The 26,163-nt window shown below is 35.1% G+C and overlaps 3 protein-coding genes across 7 annotated transcripts; 1 reads left to right on the top strand and 2 right to left on the bottom strand.

Annotated features, from left to right (window-relative positions):
* Nucleotides 1–251: 251 nt before the first annotated feature.
* On the top strand, nucleotides 252–14,559 carry LOC144422951 (TLC domain-containing protein 4-B-like). 4 transcript variants are annotated; one of them, XM_078113012.1, is made up of 8 exons: nucleotides 252–328; nucleotides 10,830–11,005; nucleotides 11,628–11,714; nucleotides 11,793–11,851; nucleotides 11,985–12,082; nucleotides 12,208–12,281; nucleotides 12,747–12,899; nucleotides 13,173–14,559. In XM_078113012.1, exons 2-8 carry the CDS (start codon nucleotides 10,863–10,865, stop codon nucleotides 13,300–13,302), a joined length of 744 nt encoding a protein of 247 aa, XP_077969138.1. In that variant the 5' UTR covers nucleotides 252–328; nucleotides 10,830–10,862; the 3' UTR covers nucleotides 13,303–14,559. The 4 variants fall into 4 exon arrangements, with proteins under 4 accessions (XP_077969138.1, XP_077969135.1, XP_077969136.1 ...); XM_078113009.1 differs by lacking the exon at nucleotides 252–328 and adding an exon at nucleotides 10,272–10,676; XM_078113010.1 differs by lacking the exon at nucleotides 252–328 and adding an exon at nucleotides 10,696–10,760.
* Nucleotides 14,560–14,705: 146 nt separating this feature from the next.
* LOC144422950 (phytanoyl-CoA dioxygenase domain-containing protein 1 homolog) lies at nucleotides 14,706–22,685 on the bottom strand. Of its 2 annotated transcripts, XM_078113006.1 has the most exons (8): nucleotides 22,489–22,685; nucleotides 22,033–22,150; nucleotides 21,756–21,958; nucleotides 21,634–21,673; nucleotides 21,362–21,456; nucleotides 20,928–21,118; nucleotides 15,202–15,388; nucleotides 14,706–14,908 (listed from the first exon to the last, which is right to left on the bottom strand). In XM_078113006.1, the coding sequence occupies exons 1-8, from the start codon at nucleotides 22,675–22,677 to the stop codon at nucleotides 14,777–14,779; spliced, it is 1,155 nt and encodes a 384-aa protein (XP_077969132.1). In that variant the 5' UTR covers nucleotides 22,678–22,685; the 3' UTR covers nucleotides 14,706–14,776. The 2 variants fall into 2 exon arrangements, with proteins under 2 accessions (XP_077969132.1, XP_077969133.1); XM_078113007.1 differs by lacking the exons at nucleotides 14,706–14,908; nucleotides 20,928–21,118; nucleotides 21,362–21,456; ... (2 more) ...; nucleotides 22,033–22,150; nucleotides 22,489–22,685 and adding an exon at nucleotides 19,803–20,901 and having other exon boundaries at nucleotides 15,272–15,388.
* LOC144422802 (uncharacterized) lies at nucleotides 18,137–19,796 on the bottom strand. The gene has a single exon (XM_078112642.1). The coding sequence runs from the start codon at nucleotides 19,772–19,774 to the stop codon at nucleotides 18,137–18,139; it is 1,638 nt and encodes a 545-aa protein (XP_077968768.1). The 5' UTR covers nucleotides 19,775–19,796.
* Nucleotides 22,686–26,163: the final 3,478 nt, after the last annotated feature.

Genomic DNA, 26,163 nt, shown 5'->3' with positions numbered 1-26,163 from the left:
CTGTTTTCAAGCCATCCAAATTTAGAGCGGAGTGCTTTCAGTGTGTTAGATTATTTGGCATAATTTCCAGTGCGGGCACAATAGTATTTTAATAATCAAGAGCAATGTGAGTAGGCGATTCAGAGCCCTCAGTGAAGATGATGTTTAATATTTTGACTTTCTGAATGCGTGTTTGGTTAAGTTACAGTCAATTTTGTATTTTTGTAAAAATAGGATGCTGAATGCTTGTTATTTCAGAATTGACGCTACGTTTACTGCTTTGAAAATCAGATGTGCTGCTGATGTGAAAGGGTAGGCCTACGTGTCCGGATTCATTTAAAAAATTGAGGTATGGTGAAAAGTTTTCAAACTTTTTCAATGAAGATATAAACATATTGATAATGTCTTATTTCTATTATAATAACATTGTAGGCTGCGACCTAGTCATATTTGTGATATATAACCTTGATTTACTTCTAGTTACAATTTTATACGAAGTCTGTGCTACCTGTTACCACCGAGTAGCACACTGTGCATCCAGGGGGCGGTCGCTGCGCTACCCGCGAGGGGAAAAGTCAGGAAAAGATTTTAGTAAAGTAAAAAAGCGAACGTTAGTTCAGGGTTCGATGGATGCACAAATGGCGTCATTCGTCCGTCGCATCACCCCCGACCTCTTTAGTCCATTAAGTAGTTTAAATTCATAATGTATTACTTCTATTATAATAAGATCATTGTAGGCTGCGACCTATACCTTTTATTTGTGATATATATATATATATCCCTCATTTCACAATTTTATAATTGGAAATGGGGAGTCCATAATAAACTCAAGCATTCCAAACAATTGTGTGTTTACCCACAAACAAACAGTCGCTGGTCGGTTACGTCTTCCTCACAATCAAGTTCATGCATCTGAAATAAATACTTACTACTCCCATGCCCGACATGCACTGGTAACCGGGCGAGTGGCCGTGGTTCGCCATGTGATTAAGCCATATTATTATCGGCATTCTTCTCTCCCCGGGATAAATATATTAAATTATATCCTATCTTAATAACAACTTTTATTCACACGTCTTTTCCTATATTTTAGTCGTTCGTAAAATGCTGAAGTGAACTTCACTATCACAAAATACACAAAACAAAAGTGGTCTTTATGTAATAGATTAGAACGCATTCACTTTATAAAGTAATGTTGGCAGTATAAACAAGGCCGTAATCGAATTCAGTTGAAAAGCTTTGAGGGGTAGGTGTGAGGATAGGACAGCACGGAGGATGGCGGTTTTGATGATGACTCTTTTTTGCTGTCGCTGTTTCTGCCAATGGGATTCCAGAATATTGTGGGGAAAAGAGGGACGTGTTATGGAATTTATTTACAATAAAACTGCGTCGTGTCGTGAATAATTCATCACAAAAATCTTGTGTAATCGATTCTTTGAAATTATAGTTATTCGAACTAACTCTAGACCCGAGTCCTTTCGAAAATGAATAGGTTGAATTTCAATCATATAATTGGTGACTTCGATTATGCTCTTCTCAATGAACCTAATCAGCTTCGTTCGTATTAATCACAGCTTGACCTGTTAATCTCTGATAAACTGTTCTACCAGAATGACTCCAAGATATTCTAACAGTAGATAGATCACATATATATGGACAAATGTATACTACAAAAAATATACAGTGCTGTTTTAGTAGAATGTATTTATGATCATCAGCAAATTGTACAATGCTTTTAGGAAAGCAATTTGAAAATAAAATCGAAACACTTCATCGCCAGTTTAACTCATCCTACGTAAATATTTTATGGATAAATTAAATTTCATTGATATCGATGCCTACATCAGCATCCAGGATCCCAGCACATGCTTTGAAAATTTCTTAACCGCTTGAACCCGGCAAGCCGGTTTACCGGCTTGTTTGAGTACGCTCTGTGCCCCGGCAAGCCGGTTTACCGGCTTGTTTTTCGTGTCGGAGGGAATCAACTTTATGATCTCGTATCTCAAGAACCACAATGAGTATTTAAATAAATTTTATATTGCATGAAAGCTTGTTATTGGGACTAATTATATTGTGATGATCGGTGCTCTAATATACGATGTTTCAGTAAAATTGGCAATTTGAAAGTGCGTATGAAATTATTGTATGATAACAAATATTTAATATAAAGAATTTCGATTTCTTGCCTAAATAGCCACATATTCAATCGACAATATATGTGGAGAATTTGAATAGCTTTTTATATACGTATCCAAAACGATTTTACGATGAGCCATTCAAATTTTATGACCAAATATATTAGATTATCTGTAGATTTAACAGCGACGCTGCGTCAAATTGATGTTCTCATTGAAGAGAGGCAACGTCTCGTCACGCACAACTTTACGCATATTACGCAAATGCAACTAAACGTGACGATATCCGCAATAACGTTACGTCGAGATGTTATTATTTAAATGTCCGCAGGAAGTAATTAATTAACCCGATGCTACGCATTCAAAATTCGCACTACGATTTGACTTTGACTACCGCTCAAGCCCCATTAAGTTGTGGTTACGTATACGCAATATGAACAAGATTGTGATTTTATTAGCGGATAACGGAACAATAAAGACCATGAAAAATGTATGTACATAAAAGACTGCTTGCTAAAAATTTTAAATTGAATATTGCACTTCGTTGTGCCCGGAACAATGAAGAACATGAAAATATTAGGCAGACTAAATCCAATATTGCACTTTGTTGTGCCAGTTATACCAATGGTTGTTGGTTTCGTTACCTATACATAGGTACTCATTACAATATTTGTACTTATATACTGTCTCGCATCGTTTCAGCAACGCTTTGTCTTTAGCAGCTGGATTGGTTTTTTGGCAATAATGTAAATTTTGCTGCATACGACGCATCTATTATTAGAACTGGCGTTTTGCGGTAGGGTATCTAGTTCTGGCGACGCATATGATCTTGTTGGAATAAGAGTTGCTCTTTCTGCATTATTAGTTCTCTCAGATATTGATCCATCCACTTGCTTCGCCTAACATTCGTAAAATCAGATATTTTGATCTGCAGAGCAGGCAAGTACTTATTTTGGTTGATATTTGAACAAATACTCATGGGCGAATAAAACATTTTCCACGTGAAATTTTATATGACGATATTAACTTCACTTCGCTATTACTGCACGCAGTACTCGACGTCGCTACTTCAATCCATACAGGGTTAATATCATATCGAAACTCGGCGACCGATGTTCCGCTGAGAACGTCGTCGTGAAAGTTATCTTGCGCATTTTGCCACGCAATACGTTTCGAACGTACTTATCAACATCTTCATGACGGTAGTCACGTGATCGGCTTTTGCGTAGCTGCGTAATCAGTGCGTCATGGCCGCTTATCGATGTTGTTCACCCGACACAATGATACACAATTAAATATTTAAATATAAAATTGGTTATATGGCAGCCACAATAGTAATTCGAATATCAACAAAAAGCTTATAAAAAACTCTTTATGAACATCAAATATTGGCAGTATATTTTGTACCAAACTAACAAAATTTAAAGCCAAAACTCACATACATGCAGAAAAATGACTGTTAGATTAGGGTCAATTTTATTAATTTTGACAAAATGTATTTCAAAATGGAAAATACATTCTGAATGCACGATAAAATTTCCTTTCGATTGAAATGTCTCACAACGTGCTACCTATAATTGGTAAAAAGTTACAAGCGTGCCAAATAGCCAGTATTTAGACTTATTTTATTGTTCTACAAATACGGCGCCGCGAACCTTCAGGGTGAGCGAGTAACTTCGCTCAGAGCCGTCAGAGTTCAAAGAGTTAACAAGTTTTCTGCCGCCTACCCTCAATCTATTCCGTACAGCAGCGTTCCCCAAACATTTTGTACTTGTGGCGCCAAATTATCAGAAAAAATACTCACGGCGCACTTGCACGAAAAATTTGCTGTATTTTTTATAAATGAAACTCAGTTTTGTGACGGTTATTGTGTATTTCATGCTTATTAAGGTTAGATAAAATAAACTGCACCTCGCGAAATTGCAGCAAGTAGTGTTTACCTATATTGTTACATAACATTTACGTAATAATAGAAGCATAGATTACGCAACAGAAAGTAAACTACATAAAAAAAAGTAAAATGAATTTATTGAGTCATATACATAGCATTTAAAAATAGAAAAATAAAACATTTACAATAAATAGAAGATATAAAATATTCAATCATATGTTAGTCATGCCGTTTAATACAATTCAGTTAATTTGGGGGTAACTGACTCGTTGATAACCGAAAGAAACCGAAACAAAAACTATATAAGCAACTAATGAACAATAAAAAAAATGACAAGCATAAATCACAGTTTTATTAAAGCAGGAACATCGATCTTCGACTACTCCAATAAAAAAGCAAAATATTCTATGTCTAAATTTATATCTCAAACGCAACATCAGAGCAGTATGGAAATTAAATTAAAAAATTAATGGACTAATTGGTGAAAATAAGGCCACTTCTTGTCCTTTGACTGCACTCTAATGCAATAATATAAAAATTGGAAATCTTTTTAATAACCACTTTCTCAAGTGACATAAAGCTTGTTTGGCAATATGCCACAGGCCACAACCAGCAACTTGTGACAAAAACCACTTTTCACATATTGGGAAGCAAACATTCTCATCCATGTTTTTAAGCCCACTATATATCATTAGGAAGTAAAACATTGTACGCGAATTGAAGCCAAAATCGTGATTTGGAATGGATAGGATTCGAAACATGCTTCGGAATATACGGTTGATATCTTTGCATATACACCAAACCTCTCACTATCTCTATAAGAATGTTTATCGAAAGCTTTATGTTCATCAAAGTCTGCTACCGTCGTTTTTCAAAATTCTTGAAAAAATAATGTTTTGCAAGATGTCAAACTATTTTGAGAACAATAATACCTCTACTCGCATCAGTTCGGTTTCCACAAGCGAAACTCCACTGATATTACTGCTCATATTTTTGGTACATAATATAACCAAGGTATTTGAAGGTGAGAAACCTGCTATTGCTATAAATAGGTTAAATCCTATGCTATCTTTATATCACTTTCAATTCACACGTCTTGTCCTATACTTCAGCCGTCCCTAAAATACTTGAGTGAACTTCACTATCACAAAGTACGCAATACCAATAAGACCTAATTTTTGTTATTTCATCTAAGCAAAAATAAAAATGCGACTTTCTCAAAACCTTTGCTGCTCAGGGGCAAAAAAAAATGAAAGAGGAAGAGGAAGGGAAATAAATTTTCAGGAGTTATCTTCCATGAAAATAATTCCTCGAAATTGGAAATTACGCATGTTATTAGTAAACTAAATAGAAACTTTGTTGTTGCTTTCAAAATTTCTCATTGTGTCAATCAATGAGCTCATATACTTATTTTTTTCATGAATGCTTCAGTTTTATAAACCAATATCAAAACATTCGAGTTTTCTTCCTGCAAAATAATTTTCTAATATAGCTGATAAATAACAAAGTTTACACATCTAGTTACTTTCTGACAGAAATTGAATTACTTCATCCTTTCACTCGATCAGTCTTTCAAAGCTCTTCCTCCTGACAACTATCTCACTTCTGTATGGAACAAATGGGATCTAAACTCTGGGAGTCCATTTTTTTACATAACTTGGAAACAAGACGGCTGTTGAGAGCACGCTTTTAATGTGGTCTAATTAATAATTTTTACAACATCTCGAAATAGTACACTTGTTGTTCTTGTTTTTCTTCTCCTTCATCATGATAAAATCGATAAACTGATTTTTTTGCCAGAAGGCTATTACTAGATTTACTAGACTATTACTTTTACTTATTTCAAAAATTTCTGTGGCTTCAAGAGATTCGTTTTTTATGTGTCAGAATAAAATATAGCGACACCTTGTGAAGTTTCCTTATATTTGAGCATAGCTCTCTTGTTTTCTCTGTTATCATTTTTATCGGTGCCGCTGCTCAATAACCAGTATTGGTTTTCCGCGTTTCCCTTCAGCCTGAAACCTGTTTTTTATATATAATTTATTGTAATTTGTATGTCTAGTGTGTATTTTCAACATGATGAAAAGGTAAACCACAATACTGATCAATGATCACGAAAGATTCCTGTACTTCCGTATTCGATTCTCTGACCTGCAAATGAGACCCGACTTTTGTCTTCAAATTTTAGAGTCATTCCCATCCCAACGCATAGCAATTGATAGGACTTAAACTTACGCCATTCGATGTGGTGATCACGAATAGTATTATGTTGGAAAAGGGGTATTCGTCGTGTCAATTTCAGTTTTTGCTACAGTAAGAAACGTTCTAACATTATTTGTGCCATTAACATTATTTTATCCCTTTTATGTACTTTAGTTCTGATTTTTTAATTAGCTTGTATATTCACGGTTTGTTTCATTATTGTATAAGTGAACGCCCTGATTGCTGGGTTACTAATCTGAGTTTTAATCTTTTTGTTTGGGCTTTGGCCGTGGTCTTTCACTTTTTAGTTTTGTTGTTTTACAGGTATTTGGGTAAACTTTTTTGGAACAAAATGAACTTATATATCGTCACGCTAATAACCGAATTGCGTAGGTCATTTTTAGCAGTTTTGAGAAAAACGTAAAAAACTTCCTAATGATATTGTTATGCCATTGAGAGTCAACAATTTGCCATGGTTAAATTTTTTGATCGTAGCCGGATTTAAGTTAATTTGTATGACGCAGATAAGTGGCGTCATAATGGCGCACTGTGACTTAGGCAGAAATATGTCTATGACTTGGGGACATACGCAATTTCGCAACTTTACTATATGCACCAGTCCTGGAAACTAAACATTCCAAAAACGAATGTAATTATCCGTATCTACAATGTCTCAGTGGCGGCGCGTCAATAGGGCCAACCGGGGCAATGCCCCGGTTGTTTTTTCGGTATAATAAAAAATATTCGAAAAATACCTCAATATCGGTTGCACAGACTGTCTACACTAGCCATATTCTCCCGACATGGTTCATTTTTTGCTCGCAAAGCCTTCGCCGAACGTCGACGGGGCGACGCCGATTTTGCCCCGGTTGCTCATTGTATATCGTATTCTCTCTTTTATCTTCCACTCGCCGCGTTTGTCTCGTTTGTTTTCTGTTTCTTTTACTAAATCATCGGGGCTAGCCCCGAAATTATGACGACACAATGCCGACGTTTCTTACAACAACGTGTTGACATATACACGCATTCCTTCTCGTTCGTTGGTTGCTTGAAGAGTTGATAGTTTCCTCGCCTTCGTTTTTGTCGCTTGTTTCGCTATTTGAATCAGTTAGAGTGTCGTTTTTGCCGATTGGTTGTTACCGATGGAATGGTTTTTATACTCATAAAATGATGGGAGAACTTACAGCGCTCATCCTGTCCCCGTAGATGGGGGTGACTTGGTCCCGCAGTAGCTTGCCCCGGTTGTCAAAATGACCACGCGCCGCCATTACAATGTCTAATCCCCAAAATAGCTAATCAGTTTCAATTACATTATTTTTTATGTTTTAAAATATACATTCATCAATATAACACGTTCTGCACACCCACCGAAATAAGACTAAGATTAAATATAAAGAATAAAACAGCAATGCATCCCATTTAAAAGCCAACCACGGTGAATTGGACTCGGACAGTAAATATCACAAGTGCACGCTTTCCTATACTGTAGTATAAATTCGAATTAATACGCGCTAAGCTTGAATCCGAGATACAAAAACTCGAAAATACTTCGCCGAGGTTATTTTGCTTTTGTGACGTCACAATAGCCCTTCGTAACAATGATAATTATTATGACGAACAATTGCACAAATGTGCATGTCATACTACATCTCCATTTTTAAGGGTTTCGGAATTCTTAAAATAAAATTTGAGTTAACAGACAGGTGCGCAGCATTACACAAATATCTATTTCATAAAAAACTCAAAATCGCCAAAAATGACTTACGCAATTCGGTTATTAGCGTGACGATATGCAAATTATAAAAGGTATCTCTGAACCCGATCTTCAATGTTGACCGGTTGAAGAATCTTGATTCGTCGAGTAATTAAGGATACATAATATCCCTTTCCTTACACTCAGCATAATTGCATCCTATTTTTACCGATCACGGTCTCGAATCTTCTGGTACCTTCACTATAATTTAATCCCGAAAATGATGGAATAAGCATGATGAGAATCATTGACATGGGAAAGATATAGTTTTGAAATGTTATGCAATAATTTTCATACCCCGTCGATGTGGGCTTAACCGCTTGAACCCGGCAAGCCGGTTTACCGGCTTGTTTGAGTACGCTCTGTGCCCCGGCAAGCCGGTTTACCGGCTTGTTTTTCGTGTCGGAGGGAATCAACTTTATGATCTCTTATCTCAAGAACCACAAAGAGTATTTAAATAAATTTTATATTGCATGAAAGCTTGTTATTGGGACTAATTATGTTGTAAATATCGGTGCTCTAATATACGATGTTTCAGTAAAATTGGCAATTTGAAAGTGCGTATGAAGTTATTGTATGATAACAAATATTTAATATAAAGAATTTCGACTTCTTGCCTAAATAGCCACATATTCAATCGGCAATATATGTGGAGAATTTGAATAGCTTTTTATATACGTATCCAAAACCATTTTACGATGATCCATTCAAATTTTATGGCCAAATATATTAGATTATCTGTAGATTTAACAGCGACGCTGCGTCAAATTGATGTTCTCATTGAAGAGAGGCAACGTCTCGTCACGCACAACTTTACGTATATTACGCAAATGCAACTAAACGTGACGATATCCGCAATAACGTTACGTCAAGATGTTATTATTTAAATGTCCACAGGAAGTAATTAATTAACCCGATGCTACGCATTCAAAATTCGCACTACGCTTTGACTTTGACTGCCCGCGCAAGCCCCATTAAGTTGTGGTTACGTATACGCAATATGAACAATATTGTGATTTTATTAGCAAATAACGGAACAATAAAGACCATGAAAAATGTATGTACATAAAAGACTGCTTGCTAAAATTTTTAAATTGAATATTGCACTTTGTTGTGCCCGGAACAATGAAGAACATGAAAATATTATGCAGACTAAATCCAATATTGCACTTTGTTGTGCCAGTTATACCAATGGTTGTTGGTTTCGTTACCTATACATAGGTACTCATTACAGTATTTATACTTATATACTGTCTCGCATCGTTTCAGCAACGCTTTGTCTTTAGCAGCTGGATTGGTTTTTTGGCAATAATGTAAATTTTGCTGCATACGACGCATCTATTATTAGAACTGGCGTTTTGCGGTGGGGTATCTAGTTCTGGCGACGCATATGATCTTGTTAGAATAAGAGTTGCTCTTTCTGCATTATTAGTGCTTTCAGATATTGATCCATCCACTTGCTTCGCCTAACATTCGTACAATCAGATATTTTGATCTGCAGAGCAGGCAAGTACTTATTTTGGTTGATATTTGAACAAATACTTATGGGCGAATAAAACATTTTCCACGTGAAATTTTATATGACGATATTAACTTCCCTTCACTTCGCTATTACTGCACGCATTACTCGACTTCGGTACTTCAATCCATACAGGGTTAATATCATATCGAAACTCGGCGACCGATGTCTCGCTGAGAACGTCGTCGTGAAAGTTATCTTGCGCATTTTGCCACGCAATATGTTTCGAACGTACTTATCAACATCTTCATGACGGTAGTCACGTGATCGGCTTTTGCGTAGCTGCGTAATCAGTGCGTCATGGCCGCTTATCGAAGTTGTTCACCCGACACAATGATACACAATTAAATATTTAAATATAAAATTGGTTATATGGCAGCCACAATAGTAATTCGAATATCAACAAAAAGCTTATAAAAAACTCTTTATGAACATCAAATATTGGCAGTATATTTTGCACCAAACTAACAAAATTTCAAGCCAAAACTCACATACATGCAGAAAAATGACTGTTAGATTAGAGTCAATTTTATTAATTTTGACAAAATGTATTTCAATATGGAAATTACATTCTGAATGCACGATAAAATTTCCTTTCGATTGAAATGTCACACAACGTGCCACCTATAATTGGTAAAAAGTTATAAGCGTGCCAAATAGCCAGTATTTAGACTTATTTTATTGTTCTACCAATACCGCGCCGCGAACCTTCAGGGTGAGCGAGTAACTTCGCTCAGAGCCGTCAGAGTTCAAAGAGTTAATGAATCGAAACGACGCTGAAAGACCAAAACGCTATGATGTGTTTGCGAAGAGATTGGCATATGATTGCAAAGGAAATGCATATATTCATTGACGTAATTGACTAAGTGCGATAAGCTTGTGTGTTTATCGTCGCTATGAATAATGCATTTTAGTCCGTGTACACTCCTATTCTCACAGTAAACGACTACGAAAACTGAGGTACACAGAGTTCAGTCGATTATTTGCAAACAACTGGCTTTTCGCTACGGTATAGTGATTTAGCTACTCTAATGCTTCTCTTCGTCAAATGAAAGATTATTATTTTATCAACATTGGACAAACTTAGATTTCGAAACGAATTTTGATTAATGCATCTTAGTTACGTAGTTAAACGAAAGAAGCCCGAGGGAATAATATCTGCTTGTCTTAAAAACGTTTGAACGACGCGTGATTCGGGTAAGTTGATAATATATAATAACAACTCTTGTTCGGGAATACTCATATTGTTGTGGCACGATGAAGTTATCAATATGCCGTTAGGTAGTTATATGAATCCGAATTTTGTTCGAAATGAGTTGCACGTTTATTTAATTACATTCGTTTGCACAGGGTTTTATCTGTGTAACGAGCAAGCGTGGCTAGATGTCAACTGAACTTGTAATAGCAGCTGGATTTTATGCGATATATCAACTGTTATTCAGAGCAATCTCTCCGGGTTTTTGCCGTCGTTTCGTGAATGGGTACGAACATTTTTCTAAAGAACAAAAAATCAAAATTGATTCTGGGTGAGTTGACCGCTGTAGAACTTTTTTATAGCGTATTATTAAAGATTTTTGCGAATAAATATTGTCTTAAAAATATATAGCTTATAACGGTTATCAGATTTGAATTAGTAGGCGTAATCTTAAACGCAATATTTCTTTAAAACTTTTGGTGTATTACTACCCAAATTAGTTGTGATATGAATTCTGGTGATTGACATCCTTATTACCCCTGTTTAATACGGAGATATATATTTTTTTTCTTTGGGGCTCTGCTCATTATGTATTTATTCTTTTTCGAAGCAGTACGTTCATTTATGCCGTTTGGCGGTGAAAGCTTTGGATCAAAATACCCAGCCAACCACCAAAAGCAACCAACTTGCTTTTCAAATAGCCGTTGTCACTAATCAAACGTCCATTATAATATATGGACAAATCCAAACAAGATATATTAGTCTGAATTTAGAGAGAATATGAACTCCAGTGAAAAGTATTTCATTATACTTAACGTAAAAGACACCGCAAAACGAAAATGGAGCACGTTATGTCGTGTACAAATTTTTAAGCCATGATATTTTAGGCTTTTTGCATCAATACAATGAAAATTACTCCACAATAATCGTCATTGCTATTATTTTTTATGCAGAAATTCTTCTTTGTGTAATACAGTAGTAGTTTACATACTCAGTTTTGTCATTGTGTTTGGAAGTTCATCTGTACAACAGTGGCAATGGTAAGATAACAAATTATTTTATCTTGTGTAATTTAGTTTATATTCATCTATTTACTTATTTTACATTTTATTTCACAGGGGTGATCTAACTCTCACGAGCATTTATATTTGTAACTCAATCTCTTACTTCATCTCAGGTTATTGATAAGTATAATACGAATACATCTATTTCTCAAATGATTGGTATACATTTTTTGTTAAAGTTCTCAGGTTTTATTAAGAGGTTTGATTCTGGATAAGACAGCTAAGAATAGTTTTATTTTTTCTTAGATTTGCACGTAATGACTGAATATCGAAAAGAAATTAACACATTACCCAGTGTGTATGTTCATCACATGATCTGCATTATTGCATGTTATTATGTTTTGGTAAGTTTTTAAAGTTGCTTTTTATTATGTTTTCACCTAAATTTAAGTGGACCAAACTTTGCTTTAGAAAATCTAGAGATATTAGTAAAAACAAAACTTAACTTATAATAGAATTTTCATTTCAGAGACACGAAATATTTTTATATTACTTGATATTTCGCAACTTGTCGGAAATAGTTCAACCATTTTTCCATGTAAGGTAAGTCAGTATAATAAATCCAATTCATCACATTTCATTGTCTCGATGTGCGGACCATAATAACAGATATTCAAATATACTTCATACAGCCTACTCGATTATAAGACATGAGGTGTACATATGGATTGTTTTGCTAAGTTTTTATGGTTGTTGGGTGTTAAAAAAAAACGCTTTTCTTCGCAGCCAACAAACCAATTTCAAATTTAATCAATTTTACATTTTTAGTACTTGAAGACGGAGTAAGTTGCTGGACGTATTCGGTCACGCTTCTCCGCTCATCATTTTAGCGAACTGAATGCTCAGCCAGTAACTCACTGTTATCGTTGTACGATCTTCTTAGTCATGTATTTGAGCATTTCTCCCTAGTAATTTTGACATTTAAACATATCGAAGCGTCAAGTTATTCAAATAGTAAATGATGATGGGTGGTTCACAACTTCACTAAAAATACCTGCAATTTTACAGATATTATTTTCGTTGCCTTGAACTCAGCAACACGAAAGTTGACCAGCTCGCTGGCGTTGGATTAACAATATCTTTCTTCATCAGTCGAATAATTCTGGTGCCGTTGTTCTGGATTCAGTTTACATCAGATGAAAACGTTGATGAATTTTATAAGTAAGTTTTTACGGCGACAAAATTTTCTTCTTTTGTATACGCATGGACTCGTTCGATGCCATGTGAAATAAAATGGGCCGAATAACACAGAGATTAAGTCTTCATTGAGAGGTTCTTTGTTTCGTATTCATCTTCTATTTCCATAAACTATGAATACTAACCATAAGCTAAAACGTTATGAAAACACGGGGTACTAACAAACGATTTTGTTATTATGGTAGTGAGCACCGCCTCAGATAAACAGGTGAGGAACTTACTCATATTCTTTTTCAGCAACAACAGTAAATTGGGACCGGTTCTTCTTAGCGTTAGTTGCATCGGGCTCGACTTGTTGAACGTGTATTGGTTCGGAAGAATAGCTGCGGCCTGGCTAAGATTTTTTCGATTGTCAAAATTCGATTGAATTAAACTATGTTTAGAACATTTTTTACTCAATTTTATTTACAAATATTTATTGATTGTTTTTAATCTGCATAATGATCCATAATTCTTTGATTTCACAACACCCAATTAATCATCAGGCTTCAGCGCAATTTCACTGCTTTAAAATACTGCCGTGTTTACTACGACGGGTGGCAATGGCAATGCATACCCAGAAGTGCATCTCAAATATTGCTGTGCATCAGATTATTCCATTGGCGTGATTATTTAAGATAAAATGTCGTTTAAATTTTGTAATTGCAATTGTCTTTATTGTAACAAAGTTATCCAATAATTATTTATCGTGCTTATATAACTAATTTGTAATGTATTTCAATCATCTTTGAAAAATTTTCATAGTTACTTCATAAAAAATACTACTAGTTTCAGGCAACTGTATTGATTATATTTTTCTATCCTGTTCCACTTCTCCAAGCACACTAGATTTAATCTATTTAATTTACTAAAATGGAGTTATCCATTACAAATTTATGCAGTTATCCATATACATTTTACAATAAAAGCATATAAACCACATTTTGTTTTGCAATATAGGGGGTGGGTAACTCAAAAGATACGTTATATTGACCTTTGCAGGTCGTATTGTCAGTTGAACGTTATATCTCTTAATTTTATTTTGTATTTTGTGTTGTCTGAAAATAAGCTTTCATGCAGATAAGATTGGTGTTTCCCTCAAGTATTATGAGGGGAACACATTTGATGAGCGCAGTCGTAACCAATCTGTTTCATATTCAGTTTATCTATAAATAAACTACAAATATATATATTTGACTATAAATGTATATTATCGTACCATAAAATAAGCCAAAATCAAGAAAACGTTTTAATTCAGTTCAATATTTCGATTGGCGCCTGAATGATTAAACTTTACATGACTTCAACTAACCATATTTGTCATTTTTAATTAAACTATGAGGAATTTCGATAGATTCGCACCGGCCCAAGTATGACACCAGTCAAAAGCGAGTCAGTGACTTAATTATTTTCGTATGTATACCTAGAATAAGCTTTCCATGGTATTGTAATTTATTTGAAATTGAAGTTTTACATTAGGGTTGTTTGACTTTGTTACTGTACATATCGCATTCCACGCAATTTTTGTATATCAAATCATAATGTGAGTAAAAAAGTAATAACTGCGATCCCTTTTTGTTTATTAGGCACGAAGTGTACCTATAGGTATAGATGGCCTTCGTATCCATATATTTGAGCATTGCTCTCTTGTTATAAAATAATAGGACCAGACCCTTTCATTGAGTAACAATAACGAGATTGTGAATGCGAATATCAGTCAACACCGTGTTAGTGGAGCCTGAGTTATAAATAAACTTGAATACAAGAAATAAGTGGACAATCCATTTCAAATAAGTGAATCTCATCTGTATTAGGTTTAAGTTAAAAATAAAACTGAAACTTAATAATAATATATCACACAATCAATCCTTTGTTTTTTTATTCTCCCACTTTGTACGATAATCGTTCACTGGTTTCGTATGTCGATTATGATGAACAATTTCCCATCTATGCATCCAGGGGCCAATTACTGTAGGACTCAGTTTATCTTCTTCCTGTACCAATGGCAATTGTTAATAAATTTCATGAATATGATGAGGTCAGAGTAAAACGAAAAATTTCCTCCAATTCCCGATTTTGCCACATCGAGAATACCATTTTGACAAAAACTTAGAGAAATTTGTTTGAGTTTAAAATATTTTATTTTTATTAATTTCGATGATTATAAACATTTTATCCCAATATGCGCATATATGGTTCTAAATGTTGCCCATTAGTAATGGGTAAAGGAAATTGATTAGTTACAGATAATCATGCTATATAATATATTTTACATTATTTTACTCACGGCCTCGTCTGGCTGCCACTTGTATGCAGCTGGCGCATCCATGTTCTCCCAGTTAATTTTGTGGTTCGGATCTTTATCAGTTCTCATAAGCACGTTTTCCCTCATTCCATAAAAACCATTAGGAAGGTCCGGTCTTTGCCAGCGTAAATCCAGACTATATCTGATTTTGTCAGAGTGATTCTGCAAACTGAATATGTATTGATTCCAATTAGAGTAAGGACGATATAGTTTTATATCCTTTAATATGTTCCAAAGTCACGGTTCGTGACATATTAAATGAGTAAATTATTGCGGATATTTCCCTATATGGAGAAGAGCTAGAACTTCTCGCCGAGCACATTAAATTTAATCTCGTATTTATTTGAGATTGCCATATATGAATGATTGATTACTTGTCCCATCACCCAACTGCAATTAGGCAATAATTTCAAATAAAAAACAAACACCAATACTCGAAACTCGACAACCAACTAAAAGCGGAAACCGTTAAGGCGTGATGACGATGGGCATATGTCGCAGGCTCATAGCAAACAGGGCAATCAATTAATATCGAAGGAGGAAATTTTTATGCATTTGATCTTTCACTTACTTTAATCAATCAATCAATCATTTATTCGTCGTCACAAAAACATCGAATGCACAAAAAATTGGTACAATAAATAAATATAATAATAATGATATTTGTGCGACAGGAGTCGCGAGGGACCATATTAGGTCTTCAAGCAGCGACACCTAAAGCGCTGTTACTGGTTCAGTGTAAAAAAATAACTACATTTGCTACAAACATTGACTATGCAATAGTCGTTATGATGAACATATTTTGAATCATTGAAAAAATTCGCAGCAAACGCAACTTTACTAAAATCATATAATAGAGAAAAAAAAAGAAAAACAACTCAACTATAAATTTATAAAAAAGGCATATTTGAATAAATGTATATAAGTTACATAAAAGACAAACGACAAGCGAGGGGAAAATGGTTAGACCAAAGACAAAATTGTAAGTGATTAATTGAATAGAAGTTGGTAAGCTCTAATAAATCATAAAACGTTGATATGTATATATATATATATATATACAATACGCTCCACAGTAAGTGGGCATAAAATTTACGAAAGAATGGTAGGCATATGCTTGCTCAATAAATTAAAATATAACAAATTTTGGCATTTTAGTGTAGAGGTTGCACCAAGGTTGGTAAAGTTAAAGTACCGGGTACTTTAGAAATAGACTCCTTGCACCTATAGTTCCTCCGGCTTTTTGGGCAGCCATAGCGACCAAAGCCCATATATACCATGATGGCGACAGTCTACAAATGCGACTACTGGGCTATGGACAGCAGATGGCGAATCATACTGAATACTCCAATCAATGGCTGATGGAAGAGAGATAATAACTAATATATTTACTTTTTAGATATAATTTGAAACCGTAATAGCCTAAAGATTTAATGGTACTTGGTAAGGCATTCCACAGTTTCACACCCGTGTATTTTATGGATTTCTGTGTCCTGCTTGATGAATATCTTGGGACATAATATGAACTTGACGAAGCTGATCTAGTAGAGTATGAATGGATATTACTCTGCATTCTGAGAATTCCCGCGAATGCCATGGGAAGCTTGTTATCGAAGTACCGGTACTGGTGCATGAGTTTCAGTATCTCAAATTCATGGATATGACCAAGCTTAATAATTCGACACCTGTGGTACAAAGGATCTAGTCTAGATCGGAAAGGTGCACTACATATGGCTCTAATTGCTTTGTTTTGCAAAACTTCTAATCTGTGGAGTAGAGTCGATGACGCACTACCGGTACCCCAAGTTATAATGCCATACTGCAGATACGACTGGAAAAGAGAAAAATAAACCAATCGGAGAGCTGGCATGGTGAGGAATTTTCTTAGTTTCAATAATAAACCTGTTGCACTTGACAACTTTCCAGCAATGTAATTAATGTGTGATGTCCATTTCAATTGGTCATCAATGTGGATACCTAGGTATTTGTATGAGTTGACATTTTCAAGTGGAACCTTGTCAATATTAATTTGAAGTCGAATTTTATTTTTTTCATTTATCCTGGGACTAATTAATAAGCATTTTGATTTTTCAATATTTATGGTGAGTGTATTTATGGTCATCCAGGTTGCAATTTTTTGCATTTCAGAATTCATCCGCAATTCCAAGTCGTTTGGCGAAGCTGAACTTCCAAACAAACCGGTATCGTCAGCGAAGAGTTTGACAAGTAATTTAGTGGCATGAGGAAGGTCATTGACAAATAGAATAAACATTATCGGTCCAATGATCGATCCTTGTGGAATTCCGCATTGTACAGTAGAGAGTTTGGAGCAATTCGAACCAAATTTAACACATTGCTGACGTGAACTCAAATAGCTCCTGAAAAAGTCAACGCGTGACCGCGAATACCATAGTGGCTCATCTTTCTTATTAGAATGTTATGGTCGACAGTGTCGAACGCCTTTTTGAGGTCAAGGAAAATAGCACTAATGTATTCCTTTCTCTCTATCTTGTCATAAATATGAGTCACCATATCAAGCATTGCATGGTTAGTAGAATGCTTTTTTTGAAATCCAAACTGTGATTTGTTTATGATGCTATGTTGGTCTATAAATTGGATTAGCCTACTATGTATAATTTTTTCAAAAACTATAGTCATCGTAGAAAGAACCGATATTGGGCGATAATTCGATGCACATTCTTTATCTCCTGTCTTGTACACAGGTGAGACTTTGGCAATTTTTAAACAATTTGGGAATATACCATAGTCTATGGAAGCATTAAATAGTTTACACATCATGGGAGAAACTATATCAGCAGCATATTTTAAGAATTTTGCTGGTATGTTATCATAACCAACTGCTTTATTATCAGATAAGCTCGCTATAGTGGTATATATTTCATTAACAGTTGTCGGTCTAAGAAAACGAGATTTTTTTTATAGGGTTCTTAAGATTACTCAAAAAAGATCCCTCAATGTGGGGGATTTTTTCAAAGAGATTCGGGCCTATAGAAGTGAAGTAATCATTAAAATAGTTGGCGATTAATAATGGATCATTTACCCTCGATCCATTATCAGTTATTATTGTTTTTATCGCAGTCAGTGGCGTTCTCTCTTTTTTGATGTTAACTATTCGACCAATTAGGTCCCAAGTGGATCTAATATCACCACTGACCTGTTTAATTCTATTGAAGTAGTACATTTTTTTGGCCTTGTTTATGAGAACTGCCAGTAAATTGCTATAAGTTTTATACGTTCTATATTGCGTGTTAGTACCATTTTTGAAGTGAGTTTTATACATTTTATGTTTCCTTTTAACTGAAACACGAATTCCCTTGGTTATCCAAGGTTTGGCTAGAAGTCTAGTTTTATGCCGACTCAATGGTTTTATTGGTGCGTGAGCATCAATGCTCGATTTAATAATTGCTACAAATGAGTCAAATAAAATATTTAAATTATCACATGTAATTTGGCAATTTGATATTGGGAGGATAGATGATTCTATGTCAGATCTATACAAATCAATTGAGAAATTTCTCATATCACGCCTGAAAATTTGATTTTGTCTTCTTGTAAATATCGAAGTAGAGACGGTGCAAAATTGTGGGTAATGGTCACTTATATCAGTTAAAATAACAAAGCTCGATAAATCATAGTTTATGGCGTTGGTGAAAATATTATCGATTAGTGTGCTGGAGGTGCGAGTCACTCTTGTTGGTTTTGTAATTAAGGGCAATGACAAATTGGCAAGATGCGTATCTATATATTTCATAGTGGCCAAATCTGTCGATTGTCCCAATAAATCAATGTTCCAGTCTCCTAGCAAAATGAATAATCTTTTGTCCCGGTTCAACCTATCTAATACATTAGAAATGGTACTTGTAAATTGAATAATATCTTTTCTTGGGTGCTTATAAATTACTCCTATTATGAATGAGATATTGAGATTAATTTTCAAGTTTATCCATAAATCTTCACAGTCGGGGTGCTCTAGGTCATATTCATGGATTTGACAAAAAAATAGGTCCCGACTAACATATAAGCCAACCCCTCCAGCAATTGTTATGGAAGGTTTATGAATGAAATCATAATTATTTAAGGATATATTTGAATTAGGGGTCACGCCCAGCCATGTTTCAGAAATAGCAATGAGATGTGGGGGGGTAGCAAATTCAGACAATAAGTTAACAAGCTCGTCATAATTCTTTTGGAGAGATCCAGTGTTCAAGTGGAAAGCAATAAAACAGTTTTTTGACATGGACCTACTAATAATATTCAAATCTGACACTTCTATGTTTTGGCATCGACATCTACTCAGTTCATTAAGCACTTTAAAATTATTAGCAAAAGCACCATGAAACTTTTGATACGATCGAGTTTCCTTTAGACATGCTTGGCAAAAATAAGGCTGAGCTAGTGGTGCATCTGAGGGTGCGAAAATAAGAGCACATTCGAGGTGTAATTGTTTGCCACATATTTCACAATTTAATTTTGTTTGGCCTAATATTATTGATCTGTTACATAAGTAACATGTTAAAAAATCACTACTAGTCATTTTAGAATAAATAAGAAATTACACTCACATAAATAGTTATTTGATTTTAGAAAGATCTTCTTCACATCTAATATATAGAGAATTCTTGACATCACTGTTCTTTTTCACAAATACCTTTCCATTTGAAGTCCAAGTATATCTGTATCCGCAATTATTTTTTGCTGATCTAGCTCTGAAGTATAGGTCTTTATTTATGGCAGTTAGATTTTCAGCGATGAATATTTTTGATGGATGTTTGAAGTCGGTGCTCGATTTTACTGAACGCAAGAGTTTCCTTTTTTCAAAAATCTTGATTTTGTTTTTGCGATGGACAAATTTGGCAGTAATAGCAGGGGTTCTAGTTTTTTCTATCCCTGTTGGCATTCTATGTGATGTCGAGATATCGCTTGCTTGGATTTCAACACCAACCATCTTTGCGATGTTGCAGACTATTTGGTCAGTGTTCTCATTTTCAGAAATAGGGACACCATGGGACTCCAGGTTCTCTAGCCGCCCTCGTCTTTCTTGGTCTTCTACTTTTTCGGATACATAAAATAAATCTTCTTCTAGATCATGTATTCGATCAAGGAGACTTTCAATAGTTTTCTTATTATCAGATGCTTGCTTTTCCAAAAATTTATTCTTTTTCGCAAGATCATCATACAATCTAGTATGAAACGCTCGACTTTCTTTTATTTCAGTCAATTCAGATCTAATATCTCGCATAGATTGATTTAAGTCATTGAGTATTTCCCCAATGTTTGGTGTTAACTGGGTCAAAATGTCTGAGTTGTCTGATAGGTCGTAGTTGTCAGTAAGACACTGGCCTATCATGGCAGGGAGTTGCAGGGTTATGCCATTTATTATGTTCCTCGTTATTAGAGGAAGGATTCCGCTAACTAACTCACTGTGCTGCGACAAGTCAGACGTGGTTGAAACGTTGAGTAGCTCCATTGCTTCCGTTTCTCCAGCTTGTAGTTTTTCCTCATTGGTAGTACTTTTTGTTGTCTTTATAAACACCTTTTTGATCTTGGAAGGTGTTTTTTCTCTCGGAGGTGGTCTTGGAGGATTCATGTTAGATTAGTTTTATTTTAAATTACACTAAACCTTAATTATACAGCGAATAACATTCCAATTAAGGGTCAGTATAAAAATACATAAAATAAATTTATACCTTTTATGTGGAATGGCGTTGTTTAGAAATAGTACGCCACCATATGGAACTTCACATACAATTAAATCTTTCTTCATGTCGATGCATAATTTATCGGTCAATTCTACTTCGGGGATTTCTACGTACCAAGTTCCACCGGAACAGCACTTATGTGTCGCAGTAGTGCCTGGTTTGTGGCCACCAGATGCCATCTAGTACATAATTGATTAACATTATAAAGCCAATAACAGGAAAACAAGCTAGATTATATAGAAAAGATGGAAATTTAGTTATGAAAACTAACATAATCTTTCAAAGGTATTCATAACCATTTGGGAAGATGCATAGGTTACGTCAGATGCTCTTACTGAATTTCAAACAAATAAATAAAACTTAAAAAAATATAAGCAATGACATATTGAAATGGATTTCAGGAAAAAAAAACATTAACTTACCACCATACATCCATTTTTTTCATTGGCATCGAGTAATGGGATCCATGCCGTTGCTTGCAAAACTTCTAAGCTACACGGCTCCAGATAGGCATTATCTTAAATAACCAAAATATGGCTTAGTAATAGGAAATAGCCATAAATATTGTAAACATAAACCAGTATCGCATTTGGATGACAGATTTCATTGCATTTAACAGGCATTCGCGAAATACCATGACTTGTAGGGATATAAAGATGTTCTAAAATATTACTAAAGATATATCATTACGTACCCTGATGCCACGGAACTGTTAGCTCTTCATTTTCAGGAATCTATGTATAAAATTATTTCATTAAAATATTAACTGATTTTAGTTTTATTGTATTATTACAAGCTATTTTTGCGTTTCCTTACTTTTGTTCTGAGATTCCATAGTGGATGACCAGCTATCTCTGGTCCAATGAGTTGTTCAACAACGTTTAGTAACACATCGCAAGACCACAAATCCTTGAACTCTTTCGGTAAAACTCCACCTTTGAGCAATACAATAGCTGCGCCTGGAAATTCCTTGTCAAGATATGTCAATCTTTCGAAAAATCCTTTATCTTCATGTTTATCTTAAAATATGTAATCTTTATTATATGATATCATAAATTGCATTTACTTCATAAATGAAGCTACAAATAGATACTTTTTATTTTTCCCGCGTCGAAAAGTCTGTTTGCCAAATCATCCACTAATCTGTTAACAGCCTCTCTCGCTTTGTCCAGCAGCGACGTGTCTAGTAAGTTGTTTACCACCACAAATCCCTAGAAACATAAATTAGAAATAAAATCGATGAGGGAAACATTTTCTGGCCGGCGAAAATGTATGCCTGCAATATTCCACCGTCTGCCCAGCATTTAAGCATACGGAACTCTGTTGAATACAAGAATAACGTTTTACCTAATTCGGTATTTTGATACACAGTACGATTAGAACAACATGATATTCCGACACAGTGATAGATTTTCTTGGTGGGTCAACATAATGCTACCAGACCAATTTTTCTGGTTTATTACCGTCTAAGCTGGTTCCCCAATGTCACTCTAATAGTTAAAGTGTCTGAACCAACTCCCATCGTAGCTGTATAATTGTACTTATATACCCTTTCAAAATATTGTTCCAGTTCCCCTTCATTCAATTGGCCAGGCTTTTTCTCTTTCGGCTGAGGTGGAATTTTAGTATATACGTCGGGACGCGGGTCCTGTTTGATCTTTAGATATGCATATCTATCTTTTGCTTCATCCTCGACTTTACGAATTTTTGAAGGATTCCTGCCGCTTTCCCTACCCATTATTTACGTCTAAAAACAGAATTTGTAATAATTAGCCAGCTATGATAACACGGAAATAGTGGTAATATGTGAGGTTATCAGCGAGGAAAGTGGTATTTGACACATAAAATAACATCATCAACCTGCCTATATTTTAAACCTATAATTTTTCTATATCTGCATAAAGCACACGTTTATACACACGTATTGATATCGCAGGCATATACAAGTATAGTGACTCCTCTTTATGTTAATTTTGTTGACTAGCCAGTCACTGTGCATGATGTGTTACCGTATAAATGTTGGCGTTGCAGAAAATAATTAACCTTCTTCCAAACAACAACGACAACCGTAAAGTATACCATCGTGTTGTCTGTTGACTAATATTTACATTTATATTCACCGTGTTCTGCGCCGCGTGCTGAACATATTTCTTTTCGTGTGAAGTCTGCAATTATTCTAAATCTGATGTGGCAAAATATTTTTAGTTAACAAATAGATTGTATACTGAATAATCCACATTTCGACTTTGGGGAACATTTAGTCTACCTGTTATCATTGCCCTTCGAAATTGCGGTACGATAACATTAACGTGAATATACAACACTTTATTAAGTGAGAGGAACGAATGTTGTAATTCCAGAAAATATAAGCCATGACGCCTTCGTGAAGATTATAAGTGCATTATGAAATGTTAGCATAGGCTGTCAACTGTGTGTGTGTGCATTAACGATTACCCAAATTTGAAAGCAAAAGCAAGTTCACAGGGCTGACTCAGAAATGAGAAAGAGTGATCTCAGAGCGAACTTACAAATGACCAGTTAAGTGTCAAGAGATATGGTGGTGCATTGCGTGATAGTAAATAACGATTGGCGTGTTGCTTGAAACAATATAACACCAAAAAAACATTTCCAAAAGGCTTTTTGTTGAATATGCGTAACTCGTGGATGAAAAATATAGCCAATGTATCAGTCAAAAGCGAACATTCACGACCACAGAACATTATCCAATCGGAACGACCCCCCCCCCTCCCATTTCTATGTATTTGGCCATATTCTCTATATTTTGCGTGGCGATCTCAATATCCTCGCTTGGCCTGGCTCTGTAGTACCCGAGCTATATATATACATATAAATAAATAGCACTAGAGTGCGCTCCAATCTCGATTTGCGGGATCACCTAAAAATCCCGTTGGACTTTGGTAAACATCTCTACCGCGAAGATTATCGCGTTTTTATAAGATCAGTCGAAAACAATTGTTCTCACTTATATCCATCGTGTAATCGCCTAAATAACCACATTTTTGAAGCACAAGATACACACCAAGCCGGTTTCAACTGTCTATGAACTAGTTTTATCATACTCGCAGTGGCTTGACTTATATATATATCTGGCAAGTAAACCTGTTTTCGTTTTTCACAATTTCACTCGAACATTACTTCTGCCTAGCGAAGCCTCCCCAGTGTCAAATACATAAAAAATTTGGTACGGGATACAAATAGTTCTATCGCCAATAGCAAAATATTTATCACCCCCTAAATTTGAAGACACATCCCTGAAATGAAGTAGCCCCCGACGTAAATTTGGCAATAACCAAGCAGGGCAATGCATTGGGTCATCAAATGCATGTAAAAAATGTTAAAACAATGATGCTAATTGCTAATATTTGCTCTATTCGAAATGTGATTGAAGCTAAGATATTGTAATTTCCCAAATAAAGCTGTTTTCAATTTAGGATATATTCTATATTTAAAATTATATTTTCAGAACAAATTTTTAATAGTCAGGTATTCGGTTTTGGCCATCCCGTAAAAAATACAATAAACGTACGAAGACTTGGATGATGGAAAAATTTCACTTCAAAATTACATTTCATTGAAAAACTATCACCATTTAGCTGAGTCAAATCAGAAGCAATTTTGTAAATCCCGGCTCATCTGGAAGCTTTCGGTACTATTTTCTTCTAAAACTTGGGTGTAATAGGGCTGTAGATTCAAGACTTTGCACACATATTGATGCGCGTTATTTAAATAAAACTATAAAGTCAAGTTTTTCTGCTCAGGGACACTCTAAAAATTTCAAGTTTGGAACTATGAACTCCAAGTGACATGACTTTTTGTCACTCTGGTTACAAGGTATTCATACTTATTGAGCCTTGTGGATTCACATACTGCACTGCGTACCGTACCGTTACAAGTCACCGAGACAGTGCTATAGCATAGAAAATGTCAGCATTGTAGACTACATAAAACAAAATCTAAACAGCCGAAATCCATTTCATTTTTGCTCACTTTCATTATGATCATCATCTCTTTCGCTATTACTTCGACAGCCCTTCCCTTTGTATCGTTTCCTACATCCATATGCGGGGCACTGAGTACAAACATACAAGAAAAACAGGCAAAACAGTGAGCAGTACAAAAGAAGCTTGGAAGCATAAAGGCCAACATGGTGGCGATCAACTGATCCCGCACTGAGAGAACGCAAAACGAGGGAGAAGATCATTCCATATATATTTCTATAGTTCAGTGTGACTACCCCACACGAAGTCATCCAACGTTGGGTGTAGTTGGGTACCACACGTATAAATATTCATTATTTTATGTCCAGCGATAGGTCATGTATTGTACATTACTTTATTAATGAGGAGTTATACGATTTCACTGTAAGGCTTTATACAGGCAGAAACGGACATAGGTCTAATAAATTTACGTTCAGGCAATGGGCGTAGTTGGGTACCACGCATATAAAGATGTATGGTTTTATGTTGAGCGATAGGTCATGTATTGTGGACGTCTGACAGGAGAGACGGAAGAAATTTAATAAAAATGGCTCAGCCGTTTGTCTCATACTTTAGATATTTTCATGAGGGTCAAGCGTAACGAGATGATTCGCCTGGGTTTCACATTTTAACAGCCGTCCAGTAACATTTTTCACGTGGACAGATTTTCAAACATTAGTTGTAAGTCTAGCTCTCATTATTTTTAATAAGATTTCCCGGTTGTTAGTTATGTGTCGTAATTAACAACCATTTTGTCTTCGAAAAGTATTTTATATTTGAGGTAACCGAAAACGCTGGAGCTTGAATTAAATCTATATTACGAGGCTTTAATTGGCTCCCAGTACTTTCTTGTGCCAATTGCTTGAATATTTTAAAACAAAATTTCGACTTAAAGATACTTTTTAAGGGCTTTCTTAACCCTCTAAAAGAATCTCAAAATTAGCATCAAAAGTATATGGAGAATTTTATGACAAATGTTCTGACGAACATCCGTTGCCTTTAAAAAAAAAATAGCAAAATACAAGACCACGATTTTGCTATACTGACAAATATATTCTAGCTACTCTATAGATTTAGCCTCGAATATTCCCTGCGGTATTTAACAGTTCGCGTCATCTAATGTATATTCGTGAATCCCCCGTGAATCGCATGCAAGACTTTTATAGACGTTCCTCCATGATAAATTAGAGCCAGTATTCTTTCCATAAATTAATAGAGTCATAAAT

This window comes from Styela clava, chromosome 5 (assembly GCF_964204865.1).
Source record: "Styela clava chromosome 5, kaStyClav1.hap1.2, whole genome shotgun sequence".
Classification (NCBI taxonomy): domain Eukaryota; kingdom Metazoa; phylum Chordata; class Ascidiacea; order Stolidobranchia; family Styelidae; genus Styela; species Styela clava.
The sequence above is the reverse complement of the archived record's forward strand: the minus strand, read 5'-3'. Positions and strand labels throughout refer to the sequence as shown.

Coding starts and splice junctions, on each gene's coding strand:
- LOC144422802 (XM_078112642.1), bottom strand. CDS start 19,774: ATGACTAGTAGTGATTTTTTAACATGTTACTTATGTAACAGATCAATA.
- LOC144422951 (XM_078113012.1), top strand. CDS start 10,863: ATGTCAACTGAACTTGTAATAGCAGCTGGATTTTATGCGATATATCAA. Junction 11,852..11,984: donor AATCTCTTACTTCATCTCAG/GTTATTGATAAG, acceptor ATTTTTTCTTAG/ATTTGCACGTAATGACTGAA. Junction 12,282..12,746: donor CAACCATTTTTCCATGTAAG/GTAAGTCAGTAT, acceptor GCAATTTTACAG/ATATTATTTTCGTTGCCTTG.
- LOC144422950 (XM_078113006.1), bottom strand. CDS start 22,677: ATGGGTAGGGAAAGCGGCAGGAATCCTTCAAAAATTCGTAAAGTCGAG. Junction 21,119..21,361: donor AAAAAAATGGATGTATGGTG/GTAAGTTAATGT, acceptor ATTATGTACTAG/ATGGCATCTGGTGGCCACAA. Junction 15,389..20,927: donor AACGCCATTCCACATAAAAG/GTATAAATTTAT, acceptor ATACATATTCAG/TTTGCAGAATCACTCTGACA.